The sequence below is a fragment of the Pteropus medius genome, unplaced genomic scaffold (genome assembly GCF_902729225.1).
Source record: "Pteropus medius unplaced genomic scaffold, Ma_sr-lr_union100, whole genome shotgun sequence".
Taxonomy (NCBI): domain Eukaryota; kingdom Metazoa; phylum Chordata; class Mammalia; order Chiroptera; family Pteropodidae; genus Pteropus; species Pteropus medius.
The window spans coordinates 3,926,012-3,944,303 of NW_024356249.1; the positions used below are offsets into that span (position 1 = coordinate 3,926,012).

General features: G+C 37.3%; 1 protein-coding gene across 1 annotated transcript in view; it reads left to right on the forward strand.

Annotated features, from left to right (window-relative positions):
* The window catches only part of DGKI (diacylglycerol kinase iota), a 375,451-nt gene that overhangs the window by 207,804 nt on the left and 149,355 nt on the right, over positions 1-18,292 (forward strand). The window contains exons 13-18 of the mRNA XM_039860746.1: positions 648-761; positions 2,157-2,294; positions 5,422-5,500; positions 13,293-13,348; positions 14,316-14,378; positions 17,638-17,711. Of these exons, the coding sequence (XP_039716680.1) occupies positions 648-761; positions 2,157-2,294; positions 5,422-5,500; positions 13,293-13,348; positions 14,316-14,378; positions 17,638-17,711 (524 nt within the window). The remainder of the gene's footprint in view (positions 1-647; positions 762-2,156; positions 2,295-5,421; positions 5,501-13,292; positions 13,349-14,315; positions 14,379-17,637; positions 17,712-18,292) is intronic.

Below are 18,292 nucleotides of genomic sequence, written 5' to 3' on the forward strand. Positions count from 1 at the left end.
TTATGTTTTCCTAATGTTCCATCAAGGGGGATGTAGGGATATTTAGGAGAACACTACTAATTTCTAAGATAATACTGTGAAGGTTTTCTACCTACCTGGTGCTTACATGGGCCGTGAAGCTTGCTAAGGGCTTTCTGTATATTTTAGTTCACTGTATAAACAATCTTGTGAGGTAGGTATTATTATCTCCATTTTGAAAATCAAGTAAACGACTCTCGGTGAGGTTAAATAATTTCATCAAGATGACAGAGCCAATAGGAGCCAGAATTGAAATGCAGTCTGATTCTGAGTCCTATATTCCTTCCGGGGTCCTACGTTACACACCTCCCTCAATTTTAAACTCTCCTCGATTTTAAAGTAGATCTCCAGTCTGCGCTTTTAAAAATACATATGAATGGGTCTAGTTTTGCTTCTTTGATGGAACGTGTAGAAAATGGTCCTTTTCCCCATAAGAGACTTGCCGTTTTGAAACTGCCTGAGGCAAGTGGTCTTTCTGCTCCCTGGCCAGTGGATTGAAGCATATGTATATGTTTTAAAGAGAAAAGAAACCATTCCATTTTGCTCTTTAAAGCCATCTCTTCTCAGACTGTCTTTTTGTAGCTTATCTATCTTTCTTATCTCTCTTCTGGCCCCCGATGTGTCTGTAGGTGGGATGGATCCTTTCTGTCTTGGACGAACTGCAGCTGAGCCCTCAGCCTCCCGTCGGAGTCCTTCCTCTGGGGACCGGCAACGACCTGGCTCGAACTCTCAACTGGGGAGGGGTAAGAACTGCTCTCTGGGGGGATGCCCCATGCCTCATCCAGCGACAGGGTTCCCAAATCCACAGATGTTCTAATGGAAGGGGAACATGCAAGGAGTGAGTTAGACCTGAATCGATGTGCTGTGAATCGATGTGCTGTGAATCGATGTGCCGATGAGCCGTGATTTTCTTCAGTAACTTTTTCAGTTTAAACTTATCATCAGCAAGAGAAGAGACCATGTGGAATAAGAATCATATATGCGGGTTAGTACACAGGCTGGGGCGTTTCGAGATAATCACTAAAAGACAGTCGGTGGCTTGTCCTCAAGTCTTCACGTAAAACAATCACACAGACGTGAGTTGGTCCTGACTCTCGGCTCTGGCCAGAATAGCAAGTCGGGTTCAGGTTTACAACCCGTACTTTGGGAAACTTCCCGCTTTTTCTGAACATTTGGTTTCTGTGGTCAGTGTCATTATGGCTTTGGCTATCCAGGTAACGACCACCTGTCCTTTCCACCAGGGAGACACTTTCAGGCAAGCGTAGTAGAGGCAGTTTACCTGTCACCAACCAGCCATTTTATTATTATTATTTTTATTTTTTATAGTACTAAGATAGGAAGAAGGCACAATATCCTAACATATGGAATCCTACCAGCTTTTTATCTTCTCATATGAGACCATCGCCTGGGTGGGGCTCCATGAAAATTATCTTCAGATATTAGCAGATATTAATATGGCCTTGGGTGAATGAATTAACCTCCCACAGGTCTTTTTTATATAAATAATAAATATATTTACATGAAGCATTTGTTATTAATGTTAACTCTTCTCATCCAAATCAATGTCTCGACTATCCTTAATAAACATGCTGTCAGTATTGAGTGCTTGAGGGGTCAGTAGCTCCTTAACAGAGCTATTCTTCAGTCATTCTTGCCCTAGGTCATGGAAGGAATGACATCCTGCTACAAGGTTAGGGAGAGGTGACTGAAATGGAATATTAATAAAAGAAAGTGTCTATCAGATGCCACCCCAATTTTTTTCCCTCTTGCCTGCACACACCTGTTCTGTGTATCTCCCAAATTCCTCTAGTAGGAAGCCAGAGGGAAAAGATCCTGTTTTACTCTGATAAAAGCAGTCATCCATCCTGGCCCCCAATCCCTAGCAACTACTGGTTCTCAGTGTCAAAAATAATAATAGTAATTCCTCACTCAACCCAGCTAGGGTTAGTATTTCTGTGCACATTATCTATGACTGTTGTCTTAAGATCTAAATACCTCGAGGAAAACCATTTACTCTCCCAGCCTTGCTAATTGCAAAATAAATAGAGAGCTCTAGAGAGCTCCTCCTTGCATGAAATATCTTTGTCTGTGCTGTTCATGACTCAGGACAGCAATGGGTATGTCCTTTGATTTCTTAGGGCTACACTGATGAACCTGTTTCTAAGATCCTTTGCCAAGTAGAAGATGGGACTATCGTACAGCTAGATCGCTGGAACCTCCATGTGGAAAGAAACCCTGACTTGCCTCCTGAAGAACTCGAAGAAGGCGTGTGTAAGGTTAGAGATCTCTTTCTCCAGCAGAATGGAACCCTGGAGCATCTGCCTGAGCCACAGGAAATACATTTCTGGCTGGAGAGTCAACTACTGATTCCTTCCTTTAAGATAACAGGATAGTGTTTGAGTTTATGGCTACTGGGCTATGAGTTTAACACTACTTAATGATTCATAGACTTCTAAAGACCTAGATTCCCTACTTGAGTCCAGAGCACAGGGCTCTGTTCCCTGTTGTGAATGTCCACACCGGAAAGACATGTATCCATTTTCTAATCTTTCAAGTTCATTGCAAACTCTTAACCTGTGAGAAGATGAAAAATATATATGTTCTGAAGCATTAGGGATATGGTCTTTCAATAGAAAAGTAACCTCCTGAGATTTCTGGTCTAATATCAAATATCCCTTATGTTTAGGAAGTATTAACTAAGCCAATTTCATCACTTGCTTGAGACTCGAAGATGCCTAAATAAATGTTTTGCCTTAGTGTTTCCCTTCAGTGTATTGAGCTTTGATTTCAACCCAAGACAAACCAAGGGACACAGTTGTAAATATGCTAGTATAGGGCTTCAGTGGAACATTTGTTTCTAAGTTTTGGTCTCAATTTCAGATAAATTTGATAGATTGCCAAGTAGTCACTATCTCCATATTACTTTCTGTTTTTTCTTCCATGATGGTTTTTTCAAACATTTGTTTGCATAAGAATCTCCAGGTGTGTTTGTGAAAAATGCAGATTACGAGGCCTAGTCCCCAGAGATTTTGATTAAGTAAAGGCCCAGATAAGGTCTGGGCATCTGTACTTTAAAGAGCACTCCTGCTGTATTTCATTATATCATTGATTGAGGCCAAGATTTCGTGGTTGCTTTGGCCTTAAAATAGATTGAACCATATATCATTTTAGATCAAGCCAACACCCATTTATTCATGAACACTTATTTATTAAACATATTTCATCTTCATAGTTTTTTTCACCTAAACCATGATCCAGAAATTAGAAGGTTTCTAGCAGATATCATGATTGCTCAGTTGATCTCGAGTTCATAATGTCACAATGTTATTTAAACAGTATGTATCATTTTGGGAAATGATGCTTCTTTCTAATATATTGGACTTAACAGAAATTGGATAGAAGACAGTCAAAGTAAAAAGAAATGTACCATCTGGAAATTTTAAGGTCCTTTCTCCATTAAACTTAAAATGGGTAGGCTGTCAATAGAAATCTATATTTAAATTATTTCCCAACAGCTTAAGAAATGGAAAGGCTTCTTGGTGCAGCCAGGGAACATTAATCCAAATACTTAAAGGGCTTTGAAAATGGATTTTTGAAGAGATGTGTAGGAAAGTGGGACAATTTTTCTTGGAAAATATGAATAAAAACTTAATAACAGACTAAATTGGGATAGTATGTATGGGATGGTGACCAGATGTTCTCCTAAGTTATTAGTGGATGCTAAGACATGGGTTAGAATTGTAGCCAAAAGAACATAAATGGTAGAGATGAACATATCTGTGCTCTTGGCAGGATTGCCAACCCTTGCCGTCATTACTAAGGACTGGCATTTTCTTTAAGTGCAGGAACTGGACATTCTCAAATATGGAGCCAGGAAAATGAGACATGATTTTGGCCTTGTTCTATGTGTTTAGTTTCTCTCCTTGTTCTCCAGTTCTTCTAAGGGCTGATTTGACCTCTGAATCATTGTAAGCCCTGACTCATGGCCTTCTATGGGAGGTAGGGGGTGGGGGAGGGGCGTCCATTCTTTATTTCCATTGGAGACCAAGGCCATCCATTTTTCTTTCTTTCTATATTAATATCTCTTTTTCTTTCACTCTCCCTCTCATTTCATTTTTTTTCTTATAATGGAACTAAGTTCTCACTCTCATCAAACAGAAAATCTTACCGATCAAGGGACATGAAGCACTGTAATAAACTTACTTTTGGGATCTTGAGATTTAAACACCTATTTCTAACAGAAGAGAAGTACATTTCTATCTGGAAGATGAACCTTATCATTATTTGGAAACATTACCCAAGCTGAGAGAAAATTGCTTCTCTGTTTACTTTAATGTTTATCTTCCACTCCGAGCTGCCAAAGGAAAAGTATAAGGAATCACCATTTCCCTGCTAGCATTTTCCACGTGCTTTTCTAATTGTCCTACCAGCGAAAGGAGGCCTTAAAATTTCATTGATTTAGCAGTTTTTATGCACGATTTCAGGTTGCACAGGTATCTCTCTTACTCACCTTGCATCCCAACAGCCAGGGCCACAGAGGACTCTAGGAAGGGATGCTAAGGCTTGTGGGTGCATCTGTAGATCTGTGTTTGCATAGTTCAGAGTCATATTAAAAATACAAGTTTTGAAGAAGATGAGGGGAGTCAAATACATGGCGATTGAAGGAGACAAGACTTTGGCTAATGAGCACACGACGAAATGTGCACATGTTGTATTATAAAATTGTGCATCTGAAATTTATATAATGTTATTGACCAGTGTTATCCCAAGGAATATAATATAAAAAGATACAAAGTTTGATAGACTAATAGGAATCCGAATAATGCTGATAAATATATATGTACATATATATTTTTCTTCTAGATTGAGACGAGCTGAACGTCTCCTACTGCCTTATTGCTTATATGACTTTTGTCAAAAAATTTTTTAAAACTATAAGTGAGAGATTATATTATTCATTTTAAATTGCAATGTTAAAATGCTGAACATAAATTCTAGAAAAAAAGTGTGTCTACTGATTAAGTAGGTTAGACATGATCCTTACAATTGAATTCACTTTCTAAGTTTGGATAGTGAATCATTCTTTGTAACTATTGCAAACATGCATCTTTCTGCATAATAAGGTTCTCTTATGACAATGTCCACAAGAATGGCTCTCCTTTAATAATTTGTATGTATATCCCTTGTTTCCTATACTATTTATAATCTTGAGAATATTATTTGATTTGAACTTTCGTTAATTCAGACATCCCTATTCCTTCCCCGCAAATGCCCTCTACCTTGAGTTGTGACTGCTCTGTCCCAGGGGGTGGCCCCAGAGACGGATGTCTGGCTTTTGGCTTTATTTTTCTCTTTCTGTCTGGTTACACACAACCTTACCTCTACCTTTGTTCATTGTTGCAGCTTCCTCTGAATGTTTTCAATAATTACTTCAGCCTTGGATTCGATGCCCACGTCACGCTGGAGTTTCATGAATCCAGAGGTGAGGACAGCGTCCCATTTCCATCTCCTGGGGAGGAAGTTGCCAGCAGGTGTTTTGCATGTTCCCTTTTGTTTGCGTATCACTTAAGTGTTGACAGCTCGCTTCAGTTTTGTTTCATTGTGACCTCCATGATGACTCTGGGAGCTAGGCAGTGTAGGAGCTTATTACGAATGGGAGCCTGAGTCCTCGTTGTTAGGGTCTCGAAGATGGTAAGGACAGGACCACATGTGTGCTCCGGGTCTCAGGACTGCTCGTCTTTAAATTTGACTAGAAACTTTGAAGTTAGCAAACTGTTAAGAGTAATAAAGTTTCTTTCACTAAAGTCACGAGGGTACTTAGAGCCTCTCAAGCCATTGATTATTATAGCCTAACATGTCATAACCAGAGCCATTGAAACCTGGTAACAAAACATCAAAGTTCTTCCTGTGTGTGTAAAAGAAACGACAGGCATCTTAGAACAATAGGAGTGGGGGCTATAGGTGGTTTGGGTTGAAAGAAAAGGGTGTGATGGTGATTGGATTACTTGTGGAAGGTGCTAGAAATCCCCATTGGACAAGATAGAGGTATGAATGGGATCGAATGGTAATTTCCAATACTAACACAGATGGAGTCAGGATTGGGGGAGCAAAACAATTTTTAAAGAGAAATAAGATGAAATAATGACATGGTTAAATATTTAATCAAAACTTTATGCCATTCAGAAATGAGAAAGTTTAAGATCTTGGTTTATGCTTTGAAGCCTCTCTCTCTCTTTTTCTCTCTCAAACTCTCTTCTTATATAATTATACTATACATCTCTATCTATGCCTATATCCATAACTATATCTGTTCCTAGTCCCTTGCAAATATGTTAATATATAATCAAAATAATGTTAGGCTGTAGGTTAGTAATATGTGAGATAATTCATAAATGAGAGATTATTTTCCTCCAGATTCTGTAAGAACATAAGTGGTTTTAACTCACAAAATGTGAAAAATAGAGTAGTGAAAGCCAGAATTTAAATGTTCAGATTCTAAGAGAAAATTCTGGTAATACCCTTATGCACAAAAAGTCAAGAGTAGAGCTATAAGATTAAGGCTGTTAGAATACAGACTATAAGTGAAATCCAAACCTGTAATTTTCTTACAGAATTCAGCCATTTTGGTAGACTTTTCTGGTTTTATGAGGCTTTGAGGGTCAAATGCTGTGCCAAATCAAAGCCATACTGATTGGAGAGAGAGCCATAGTTTGCCCTTTTCCCACAAGAAAATTCTTGTGGGAAAGTGATTTTTTTTTCCCCTTATTTTTAAGCTATGGGACTATTTCACTTCACTGAGGAATATGCCAATTGTGGTGTATATGTTTATACATAGTATTATACGTTTGTATGATTATAAAACAATTAATTAAAAGATACCAAGCACTAATCTTGGAATAATTTATTGTTGAGGCTTAGTGTAAGTGCTTTCATGCAATATGGAATGGAATTGCAAACATTTGCCCTGCAGGTAAGCCAGAGACTTTGAGGAAAAGCAGCCACCGAAGAGCTGATAAGGGAGAATTAATGTCACTTAAGATTAATAGCTATAATATTCATAAAAATGATATAGAGATGGTACAAAATAAATATTCACAAAATATTAGAACCAGATTTGATTGATATGCCTAGACCAGAGGTGTGAAGTTCTTAGTACCTGTTAACTATCCTTTTTGTAGTAAATAAAATCATTATTTATGATGAAAAGTTTACTTACTCGAGCTATTATTCTTTTTTTAAAAACTGTTTCCTGTTTATTTGGATTTCCTCATATTTTTACCTGGATAGTCAAGAAATCTCTAGCTTGGCTGCAGAAGGAAAAGAAAGATGGCATGGCCACATTTTCAATAGGACAATTCATTTATTTTTGCTGGTAATGAGTGTCTGTTCTCAAGCCAGGAAAACTCATAGTTGAGACTTCAAACTGTTCTCCAACATAGCAACTCACAGTTTGAGACTTCATGATAAAACTTGTATTGTTTGTATAAAATACTTGGAGTGTGACTCAAAGCCTCATGAGAGCCATTATAAAAAGAAAGAAAAAAAAAGAGCTTAGATAGAATAACCTATTAGGGATCAGTCAAAAAACCTGTAGTACTTTAAATTGAGAATTATGCCAACCAGTCTATACAAAATGGGAAATAGACACATCTCACTAAGGCAGAATTTAAAAAATTTTAAATGCAAAAACAATTTTTAGCATAGATGTGAAATAGCTCATCAAGTTGACATGCAACAAATACAGATTTTAGCTTTGCTACTTATTTTGTCTTTCTTTTAGAAGGGACAAATAAAGTGATACTTATGTTGAGACAGTTTATTAGTGGCATTCCCGTGTAAATGCTTTTAGAATTACCAGTAGAAAATCAAGCGAAGAGTAGATGTAGTCTTAACATTTTGATTGACTTTGTATATAAAGAATGCAAAGATTTGAATAATTTGGGTTTCTGTGTTTGATCAAAAACAAGGTACACTTCATTTGATTGGAAAACAGAGGTGCTTTCTTATTCTTCTCAAAAGTGGCTACACCATGCATGGTTGAACTATTGTTTTTTGTGTATGAGAAAGTACAATGGTTTGAACAGAATTTAGAGATGTAAGAGGATTGGTCATTTAATTATCAGTTGGAGTCTTGCCCAGTACTTTAATCATTATTGTATTATGACAAGTGCTTGCAGACGTACATTGAAAATATTTTAATCTATCAATGTATAGTGATGTTAACAATGATTATGATCATCAGGTGGCAAAGTTAGGTCTCACTCTGCCAACTGTATTAATTAGATTGTCATTTTTTTCTGGACATGAAGGACTTTAAACACATCAAACTTTTAGTCTGAGATTGGATGCTTAAATTTTTCTGCATCATTGAAAATTATTATTCAGAGGAGTCAAACCTTATGTTACAAGGTCAAGGAAATACAATTATGACTAGAGGTGGCAGAATTTAAATTTGATTTAGGAATCACTATTTTCCCTGACTATAGAGATACATGCAGATCTGCACTTTTCAAAGGATTATGAATGTTTCATGATTCATGGAGAGAACTGACAGATTTCTTTAAAAGGTGTTGTTTGCAATGGCTTGCTAAATTTCATTGTTACCATCACTGCATAGGATTCACTGCTGGGCTCTTGGCTAGGCATGAAGGCTCAGGCATGGTTTACCCTTGAAAAACTCTCACTGTCTGAGATTCTCTGTCCATATCCTTTTCCACCTGGAACCTCTGCATGGTACTGACTCATCATTCAAGATCAAGTGTACTTGCCTCTGGGCCCTTTTTCTGGTTATTCCCTTTATGTGTGACCCTCCCCACTTCTCTTACAGACATCTTTTTATAACACGTACAAAATGACATTTCAGACCTGTCTCCCCCACTCAAACTCCATGACAGCAAACAACCCTGTCCTTTTTTTTTTTTTTTAATTTTCCTGTGCCAAGTCCAGTGACTGTCTCAAAAAGTGTTTGTTTCAGTAATGGGATGTTTCATTGAGGGACAGGCCCCATATGTAAAAGATAAATAACACCAGAAGGGTATATATAGCAAAGGCAAGATTAGTCGTATAGACAGTAGATAACATGGGAGTTTGGCAGGACAGTTGGCAGGGGAAAGGTATAAAGGGAAAATTTCCAGGAAGGGTAGATAAAGGGAGATAAAGGAGGAGTGTGATTTAGACAAGAAGTAAAGTATGTGAGGGTTTTTCAGACAGGAAAGAAAAGTGCAGAGGGACAAGGAACTTGAGATAAAGATGAGTTGGCTGACCAATTATTGCATAATGAAAGATTTTGGCGATGGTGTTAGAAAAATGAAGATAATGTTGGTAAAAATGTCTTTAATGGGAGATAATGTTAGAAGAAAAATTTTTAATATTGATTTAAATTGCAAATGGCAATGTTACTGCAGTCATAAATTTTAGTCATTTATATATATACATAATGAAGTCTTAAGATTGGGTAAGTATGCAATACTGAAAATATGGAAGATGTGTGAGTTATATAGGGTTCAAATTGCACATTGACTTTTATAAACATATTGTTGAACTTATATTTATAAATATCTTCCTAATATGAAGGACCAGTTACAGATACAAGTAGGGTTTAGGGTCTCATCCTGATGGCACATATGTTGTATAAGGATGGGATTAATATATTAAATCAATGGAATGGATTATACCAGAGCCTCATCATCATTATACATGAATTACATCCAGAGCCAAATCATTTAGATGATTTAGATGATGAGATTTGGGATGTTGGAGCTGATGGGATTTAGATGAGATTTTTTAAAGTTTTGAGTTGATGCCATGATGGGATGAGACCTTTGGGGACCTTGCAGGGAGTGAATGTATTTTACAAATGTGAAGGATGTGAATCATCAGAGGGTGGATGATGGTTGGTAGAATTTTGGTGTCCATGACTTTGCCATTTGATGTCGTGCTTGTTGGTTATGTTATTTTACATGGCAAAAAGACTTTGTTGATGTTATCAAGGTTAGTAATTAGCTGACTTTAAGATAGAAAGATAATTCTGAATGATCAGAGTAGGCTCAATGTAATAACATGAGCCCTTAAAGGCAGGAGAAGGTAGAACAGGAAGTTAGAAAGATGTGGCAGAAGGGGAAGTCAGATAGATCAAAAGTATGAGAAGGATTTGATGTGCCATTGCTAACCTTGATGTTGAAGGGAGGATTGCAAGCCAAGGAATGCAGGAGGCCTCTAGAAGTTGAGAATGGACCCCAGCCCAACAGCCAGTAAGGAAAAAGAACCTCATTCCTAAAACTGCAAGGAAATAGATTTTGTCAATAACCTCGGTAAGCTTGGAAGTGAATCCTTCCCAGAGCCTCTCAGTAAGAGCTATGCAGGCTGACACCTTGATTTTAGGCTGACCTAGTAAGATCCGAGACTGAGGACCCAGAGAGACCAGTCCAGACTTTTAGCCTAGAGAACTGTAATATCAATGAATATTTTAGGTTGCCAAGTTTGCAGAAACAGAAAACTAATATAGTTAACGTTGGTGTACAGTCCGATCACGAGTAGGTTAATGGCACAGACTTGCACAGTGAGCATTTGGATCTCACTATCTTACACTCTCTTCTTGTGGAAGAGGAAGATGGACAGTCTAGTAACTGCAGCAAGAAGCCATAAGTACTTCCAGTATTGGAGTCTTGGGGTACTTTGAGTATTATTGGCCCTTCTTGAAAGTGACCTTTCATGGTTTAGTTCAAAGTGATTAACAGACACAACTTTCTTAAGGAATAAGAGCCCTTAAGCTTTCTTACTAGCCCTTTCCCAATTCTGTATGCTCCCTTTTCTTGATACAGCTGGGGTCCAAAACCCTTGGTCCTCCTCCAGGTCATAGTAACTCTTATACATGCACATAGACATATTCGGCCACTCAGCCCTTTCTTTCTAATAGCCAATGAGGAATAGTTGAGTACTATTATTTGTAGGCTCTTCCTTGCTCTCTTATGGCCTGGCTTCTGCAGGGAGTGGCACAGCAGATGTCTCCCTTAGCTCCAGCCAACTTTGTTTCCAAGTCTGATTTGTGTTTGGAATCGAGTAGATATAAAAATGGGGAAGGAGTCCAATTGCCATCATAGACTCAATCTGGGAGTCAATAATATATACAGGTGTTAGAAGAGAGAATGGTAGAATTTACCCCATACCTTTCCTGCTCTCAAGGCCAAAGCGTATGTGTGACCCCACTACCTCTTTGTTTTTTTATCTTTCTGACACCTCTCTGAATGATAGTGTCTTGATAGATCTCCGTTTTCTTCGGGTTGCTTACTGAATCAACTTTTATTCAGTTAAATTGCATCTGAGGTGACTGTTTTCATCAACTGTGTGAGTGAAATCACCAAAAGCCCAGTGTATTTTGTAATGCTAGTCTTTTTGGGTTTTATAGAACATTTTCTCAGAGAAAGAAACCTATTTCTTCAAAGGGGAAAAAAGGCCTTTTCAATGCTTCAAGACTCATAGGAAAACCTCATGAAGATTTGAATATTTTACAAACCACACGTTATTTTAAAAAAAAAAGTAAATTTAATAGTTGGTATATGATTCACTTAATAGCTGTGGACACAGGTGCCCTGAAGAAGTGCTGTGCCAGAACTGTAGGTGTTATTTCCATTTCTCATTGTAATTTGCTTAATAGCTGGATCTGATTTTTTTTTTTTTTAAATTAGGGCCCATGTATCTATGATCAATTGCATAGCAACAAAGATTAGCAACAAAGATTCTCATTTGGCCTCTGGTTTTGTAAAGCATGAAAGAGTTAATACAACTGAAAAGAGAACCAACCCAGGCTAATTTGGGTCAAAAAAGGTTAAAAACAACATGTCATTCAGCAGCCAAAGTTATCATGAAGAAGGGCCAGACCATAAAAATGGTCATCTCTGGGGCCAAGAATGGAGTTCAGGGAGGTAGAGCACTTAGTACGGTTTCTTTCTTCTTGGTGTTTACTGTATCTTGTAGATTAATGTTTCACTCTTTGTTTTATTTTGGTGCTAGGGTTACAGTATTTACTTGGTAGAAGAGTGAGTAAATGGTGAAGGAGAGGTTTGAAAGATAGGAACTATAAAATAGATGAAAATAACTGTCAAAAACCAATCTGTAAAAATGCTACCCTTTTTTGAAGTTTGCAAACCTTAACCCAAAATCTACGTCTTATGCTAATATTGTGTTCTAAACATCATGAAAATAATCTAATAATCAATTGTCCAGAGTTATTTCCTGAAATCTTGTAGCTTTTTTTCTCTCCAGCTTTAGTGAGTGAAATTTTTGCTACTTTTCTTCATCTAGACAACTTTTGGGATTTATAGTTCAAAAATAAGGTTAGGACTTACAGAGTTTCAGCTCGTCAGCCAGCTGTATAATGAGAAGTGACTTGGAGAAAGATGTAGCCCTAAGCAGGGAGCATATTTATGAGCATATTGAATAAAATGGCAGAAAGCAGAAACATTGGCAGTGGGTTCCTTTGAAATGTCTTAGAATTTTATTAGAAAGAATGTCGGGAAATAATATTTCATTTAGAGATTTTATAAATCCCTTGAATGCATGTGAAAAAACTCTGATGCAGATTCTCACTTAATCTTTTTGTGGTCCTCAACTTATTACACATATGGGAACAAACTCAAACCATTTTTTTCAGCTAGAACCTTTGCTGTCACATGTTCTGAGTACATTCAGCAGGTGATCTGCATATATATGCATATATCTCTACTAAATCAAATAATTTTTCAAGACCTGTCACAAATAAGAGTGTAAATGGTAGTTAGGCATTTCTACAAACTGTGAAAGCAAATTCTCAGTTAATTTTTATCCAAATTCTCCATATTTAATCACATTTAGAGGCTGCGCACATAGTATATGGAAGCCAGGACCTATGGAGATCAAAGCAAATCATCACCCTTCTACCTCCACCCTCTTCCCCTATCAGCCCGCCCCTGTATCCCTGCCAACCCTCTGTTCTGAGTAGAGTCCAGAGTGCTTCACCCTTTACCATTCATGGCAATAATCGAGAGAGCTTGCCTACCCCACACCCCAGATATTCTAATTCCGTAGATCTGCATTTTTAACAGTCTCTCATTTGCTGCTGATGCTGCCAGTCGGGGGCTACATTTTGTAGCTCTGGACAACAGTGACAACTGCCTGTAACTCAGGGGAAGATGATAATGAAGCTTTTGGGTCTGGGGGAGGGGGCAGGAAATAGGGGTCATCTAAGTCACTACCTTTAACCAGGTTTCTATAACAAAACTACTTTTTCCCTTTCACAGAAGCAAATCCAGAGAAATTCAACAGTCGTTTTCGAAATAAAATGTTCTATGCAGGGGTAAGTACATATTTTATTTCATAATTACTACACATTAATTAATATACATTCACTATTGGTAATAAAGTTGATAGCTATATTAAAAATAATTACATACACATTTCAGATGTTTACTTGCAGGGTCTATGTATGGTTAAGTTCAAAGTCTTGGTTTAAGAATAAAAGTAATGTCTTATGTTAAGATGCATGTCTTATGTTAGTTGGCAGAAGAGACATAGTTTCCATTATCTTTGAACTTAAAAACCTGAGGCATCATGTTGTACTGAAGGAATGATACTCAAGGAGCGATGTGATAAACAGACATCAGAGCCAACCTAGAGAAAGGAGAAATTAGGTAGACTGAAAAACATATGGAAAATCTTGGGTAAGAATGACGTTTTCACAGGGGTACACATGTACTAGTGTTTGGACGAGAACCTGGCAGAGCATGGGGAGTTTTTCATGGAAGCTCATATGAGGTTAAAGATGAAAGGGGGCCCCTTCTTTTCCTTTCTCTTCTTGCTCAAGGACACCCAGAAAGAAAAAGATGGCCAGAAAGAAGGAAAAAAGATCTCCAAAATATGGATATTTTCAAAAAGTGTTCTTTAAATTTTTACCACTGGAAAAAAATTGTACCGCTGGATAGAGGGAGTTGAAAGAAGAGGGGGCGAGTAAAAGATTGTCTCAGCCTCTGATGGACAACTAGGAAGGTCAAGGAAGGTGGTCAGAATAAATCTTCAAACTGATCCTTGGAACATCTACTTTTTTACTTTCCTCCCGTGATCTTAAATTTTATTATTGGTTATAGTTTGAGAACAAAAAGATTTCAACTTGACGGCCACTGCACTCCTTTGCATTCAGCAAAAGGAGAACTTGTTTTATATTTTTGCATCATTTAGAATCATTAGGAATTATCCATAATATAGATACAAAGCTTTGGCATAACCGTGTAATTAAGAATTTTTTTTTTTATTTCCTTGTGGTATAGGCAGCTTTTTCTGATTTCCTGCAGAGAAGCTCCAGAGATCTATCCAAACATGTTAAAGTTGTTGTAAGTATTGAATGTGTCGACTCATTTCATTTGACTATGAGTATATATGTCAACAAAAAAATGAACCCCAAATACCAGTTTCTATACCTAGATTAATCAAGAGACTTCATAGAACTTTAGAGATCATTTAGTGTCATTCATTCAATCAACATTTTTGAGCATTTAAATGCATGTCGGGCACTCTCTTAGTTGCTGGGGATGAAGATATAAATAAGGCGACTAGTTTCACTCCTGCATAAACCCACAGTTCAGTCATGGAGAAGGGCACGTGAATCACTGAAGAACAATATGATATATATTGTCATTCAACTACGTATATAATATGGTGGTGGCACAAAGGGAGAAACGAAAACTGACCGTGGGGGATCAGGGAAGGCTTCATCGAAGAGACGATGTTGAACTGGGCCTTGTGATAGAATTGGATGCTCACCGGACAGATCTCTCTATCTTGGGGCTGTCTGAGAGCTCTGCATTTTAGGAAAGTACTTTGATTTGATTTCAGTCTTTTGTGGTGCCTCGCTCTGTAACCTGGTCCAGGTTCTTTATCACTGAATAGATTTTCTTTTTTGCTTTTGGTGCTATTTCTTCCTAGGTCTCTATCCCAGGTTGTGGAGCCGCACTGCTTAGAGGCAAGGGAGAGGGGAAGTTATCTCTCCTCTAGGAGCTGTATTTTTAAATGGCATATAATTAGTTATTACGAAAGTCGCAGAATGTTTTCTTACAGTGACGAAGTTAAAAGAAGGAATGAGCATGACTTTGTTGTACATAATATATAAGTAAAAGAAAAAAGAAAGACAGAAAGAGAAAAACAGATGGAGAAGAAAGAATGGGGGACATAGCAAGGCATGAATTTGTCATGGCATGGGTAAAGAACAGAATATGTGAGAGGAAGGGAGAAATGAAAGATACGTGAGAATAGAGAAAAATATGATATTAAGCTAATGGAACACATAGGAGCATGAAAGGACACACATTTGGAAATTTTGGACTCACGAATAAAGGTTTATGAGACAAATCAGTTGAAACAAGGGACAGTGGCCTTTACCGCTCGTGTCACAACCCTTGACATCACTGTCAGATGTTTGCGTTCTCATGCAATAGCAATGAATAGTATCTTTTCATAGCGGCGACTCTTGAAAACTGGAATATTGCCTTTTTCAAGCTAAATGCAAAAAAGACACATGGTCCATTGAACCATAAACATCTTTATTATGATAAAATTAAGGCTATGAAATTTAAGTAGCAGCAACCTTACCTCAAACTTTCCATTTCTTCAGCTGCCTGCAAGCCAGCCAAAATATAAACTTTCCTGTTTCTTCCAGTATTTCTCACATTTAGAGGAACATCAGTAGCACCTGCCTAGGGAACCAATGAGTGGTGGGCAGTGGCCACGTTGAATGACATCCACTGTTCAAGTCGGCTGAATTGAAATTAAACTCTGTATACTTCCTAACCACTAGAGAGTTTTTCTTCCACATCTGGAAGTGCTATTGATGATAAATGTCTCATGTACGAATGGCTACATAGCAGAGATCAAAAGAAGCTTGCAGAGGGACCAAGATGGCAGCCAAATAACTAGGAAAGATTTACTATCAGTCGGTAACTATAATATTCCAGGTGGATTGGTTTATGTAATCATATCCTTTTTTATGTTAGAAGAAACATCAGAAACTAAGACATTTGAGATTCAGTCCTAGGTCTACCTTTATGAGGCATATGACTTTGTGGAGATCATTGAACCTTTCAAAAGAGTTTACTTTCTCCATTTAAAGCATACGTAACAAGACAGGTCTTTGAAGTGACAATTATTGGCCATTGCTCTGTGACACAAAGGGGCACCGGGATATTTCTATGATGACATCACTGTATGTTTTCTTGTGAGATAGAAAAGATGGAAGGTTAGCTAGGACAATTGGGTGTACATATTACAACAGAACATCCTATCTTTGACACAGGGTGAAGTCAGTGTTTCTGAGGTAATAGATAATCATCTCTCACATGAATGTAAAATACATAATAAACACAACAACAAAAAAGCAGAGGACGATAACAAATATAAATACAGCATTATTTTCCCTACTTCTGCATTTTCCTGTTGTATTGACTTATCAGTATGTAAGCTCATACACAGAAATATATTTTGCATGTAGATATTTTCCTTTGTGTGTGAGGTAAGGAAAAAATTGAAAACTGCTATTCTGGAGATTTGCCAAGTTTAAATGCAATAATATGTAAAAAAAACTTTGTAAAGCACAATACATTGTAATGTGTCCATCCTCATATAATTTGATGAGTTCCTAGAATCATTGACATGTTCCCTCGGAGGAAAAGTTGAAAGTTAAAAAACGATTGTTTTAAATACAATAATATTGATTACAGTTTTTTTCTGTAATGCAGCAATACTGCTTTGCATGCAGTATCACATTCTATTAATGTACCACATTCTATTTTTAAAAAGCTTTTCACTGCTTACAACATTCAATCTTGATAATTTAAGATGTCTATATTTTTTATTGGTATAGTCATCTATCAACTCATTTCAAGTCCTTAAGTAAATTAGGAGACTTCATGTTTGCTTAGTGTCTGAAAGTCTTGTAAAAACACCTTCAACCGATATCTAGAATATGATTCCTATCTAAATAACATATTAAAATATTTTATTTAGGACTGTAAGATTTCCTGGAAATGACTTTTGAGAATGCTTATGAAAAGTAGGTGCATTAAGATCATTTGGGAAAAGAAGGAAACACGCTTGACTGCTAGCAGAATCCTTGCTCTGAGATTGAAACTCCTCCTAACGAAATCTTTGAAAATTCTCAGGGAGCTTGGGGATGTTTTACTTCTCTCTCCACAAGCGAAGATGATGGGGAGATTCTCTGATGACGTTTGAGGAGAGCAAGTATAAAAGCAGGCTTTATGCCTTTGACATTGAGAAGTCTATAGTCGTGACTACTGTTTTCCTTTTATGACTTTTGTCATCAGTGGAAAATGAGAAAGGGACATGAAAGCCTTTTCTTTGAGTTTTCCAAGCCAAAATACCTAGTAATGATTCAAGGTTAAGAACGATGGCAGTTCCCGGGCCTGGTAAAGCTGTCATCTGAATCAATTTTCAATCAGAGTAATGGGATTCACTTAAGCAGAGAGAAGTCAAGAGGAAGACCATGGCACATGCTCGTGTCAACCTACTTGCTTTCGATAATTTTTTTAAGACTTGTGACTAGTTCAAAGCTTTTGCTTTTTTCTGCTTTGATTATTTCAGTGTGATGGAACAGATCTCACCCCAAAGATTCAGGAACTGAAGTTCCAGTGTATAGTATTTTTAAATATACCCAGGTAAGCGCCGTTCATGTTGTTTCCTTGGTTTGATGTGAACTCTGTTTGACTTGAGGTTATCTGTTTCATTATAGAAAATTTCCAGGTACAAACATTGAAAGTTGGTTATCTTAATAGCTTATTAAGAGTTTCCAGATATGACAATGTTGTGTTCCTTGGTTTGTTTAGTGTTCTCTGTGGTAAATGTGTTTTGTTTTGTTTTGTTTTGTTTTGTTTGCATGATATGGCATGCGTAGTCTATACTTATCCATCCTTAAGAGCCCCAGGCATCTCTCTGGAGTGGAGCATTTTAATTTAATTCTCAAATTACTGATCCTTCCACCCCCCAAGAACGATAGATAGATTTGAATAAATCTCTGTTCTCAGTTTCCCAAAAGCTGTTAGGAAACCTGCCAGCCCAATTTTAGTACGGAATTCATTCAAAATCATTGCCAGATGATTGCTTTGGAAAAATAGGATCAATTAGAGTGGCATTTTCTAGTCAGAATGTCAACTCTCTTTGGTGCTATTATATATACCTCAGGAGAAAGGGGTATTTAAGATGAACTAGTCTCAGAATAAGCACATTATCTCAGTGGCAT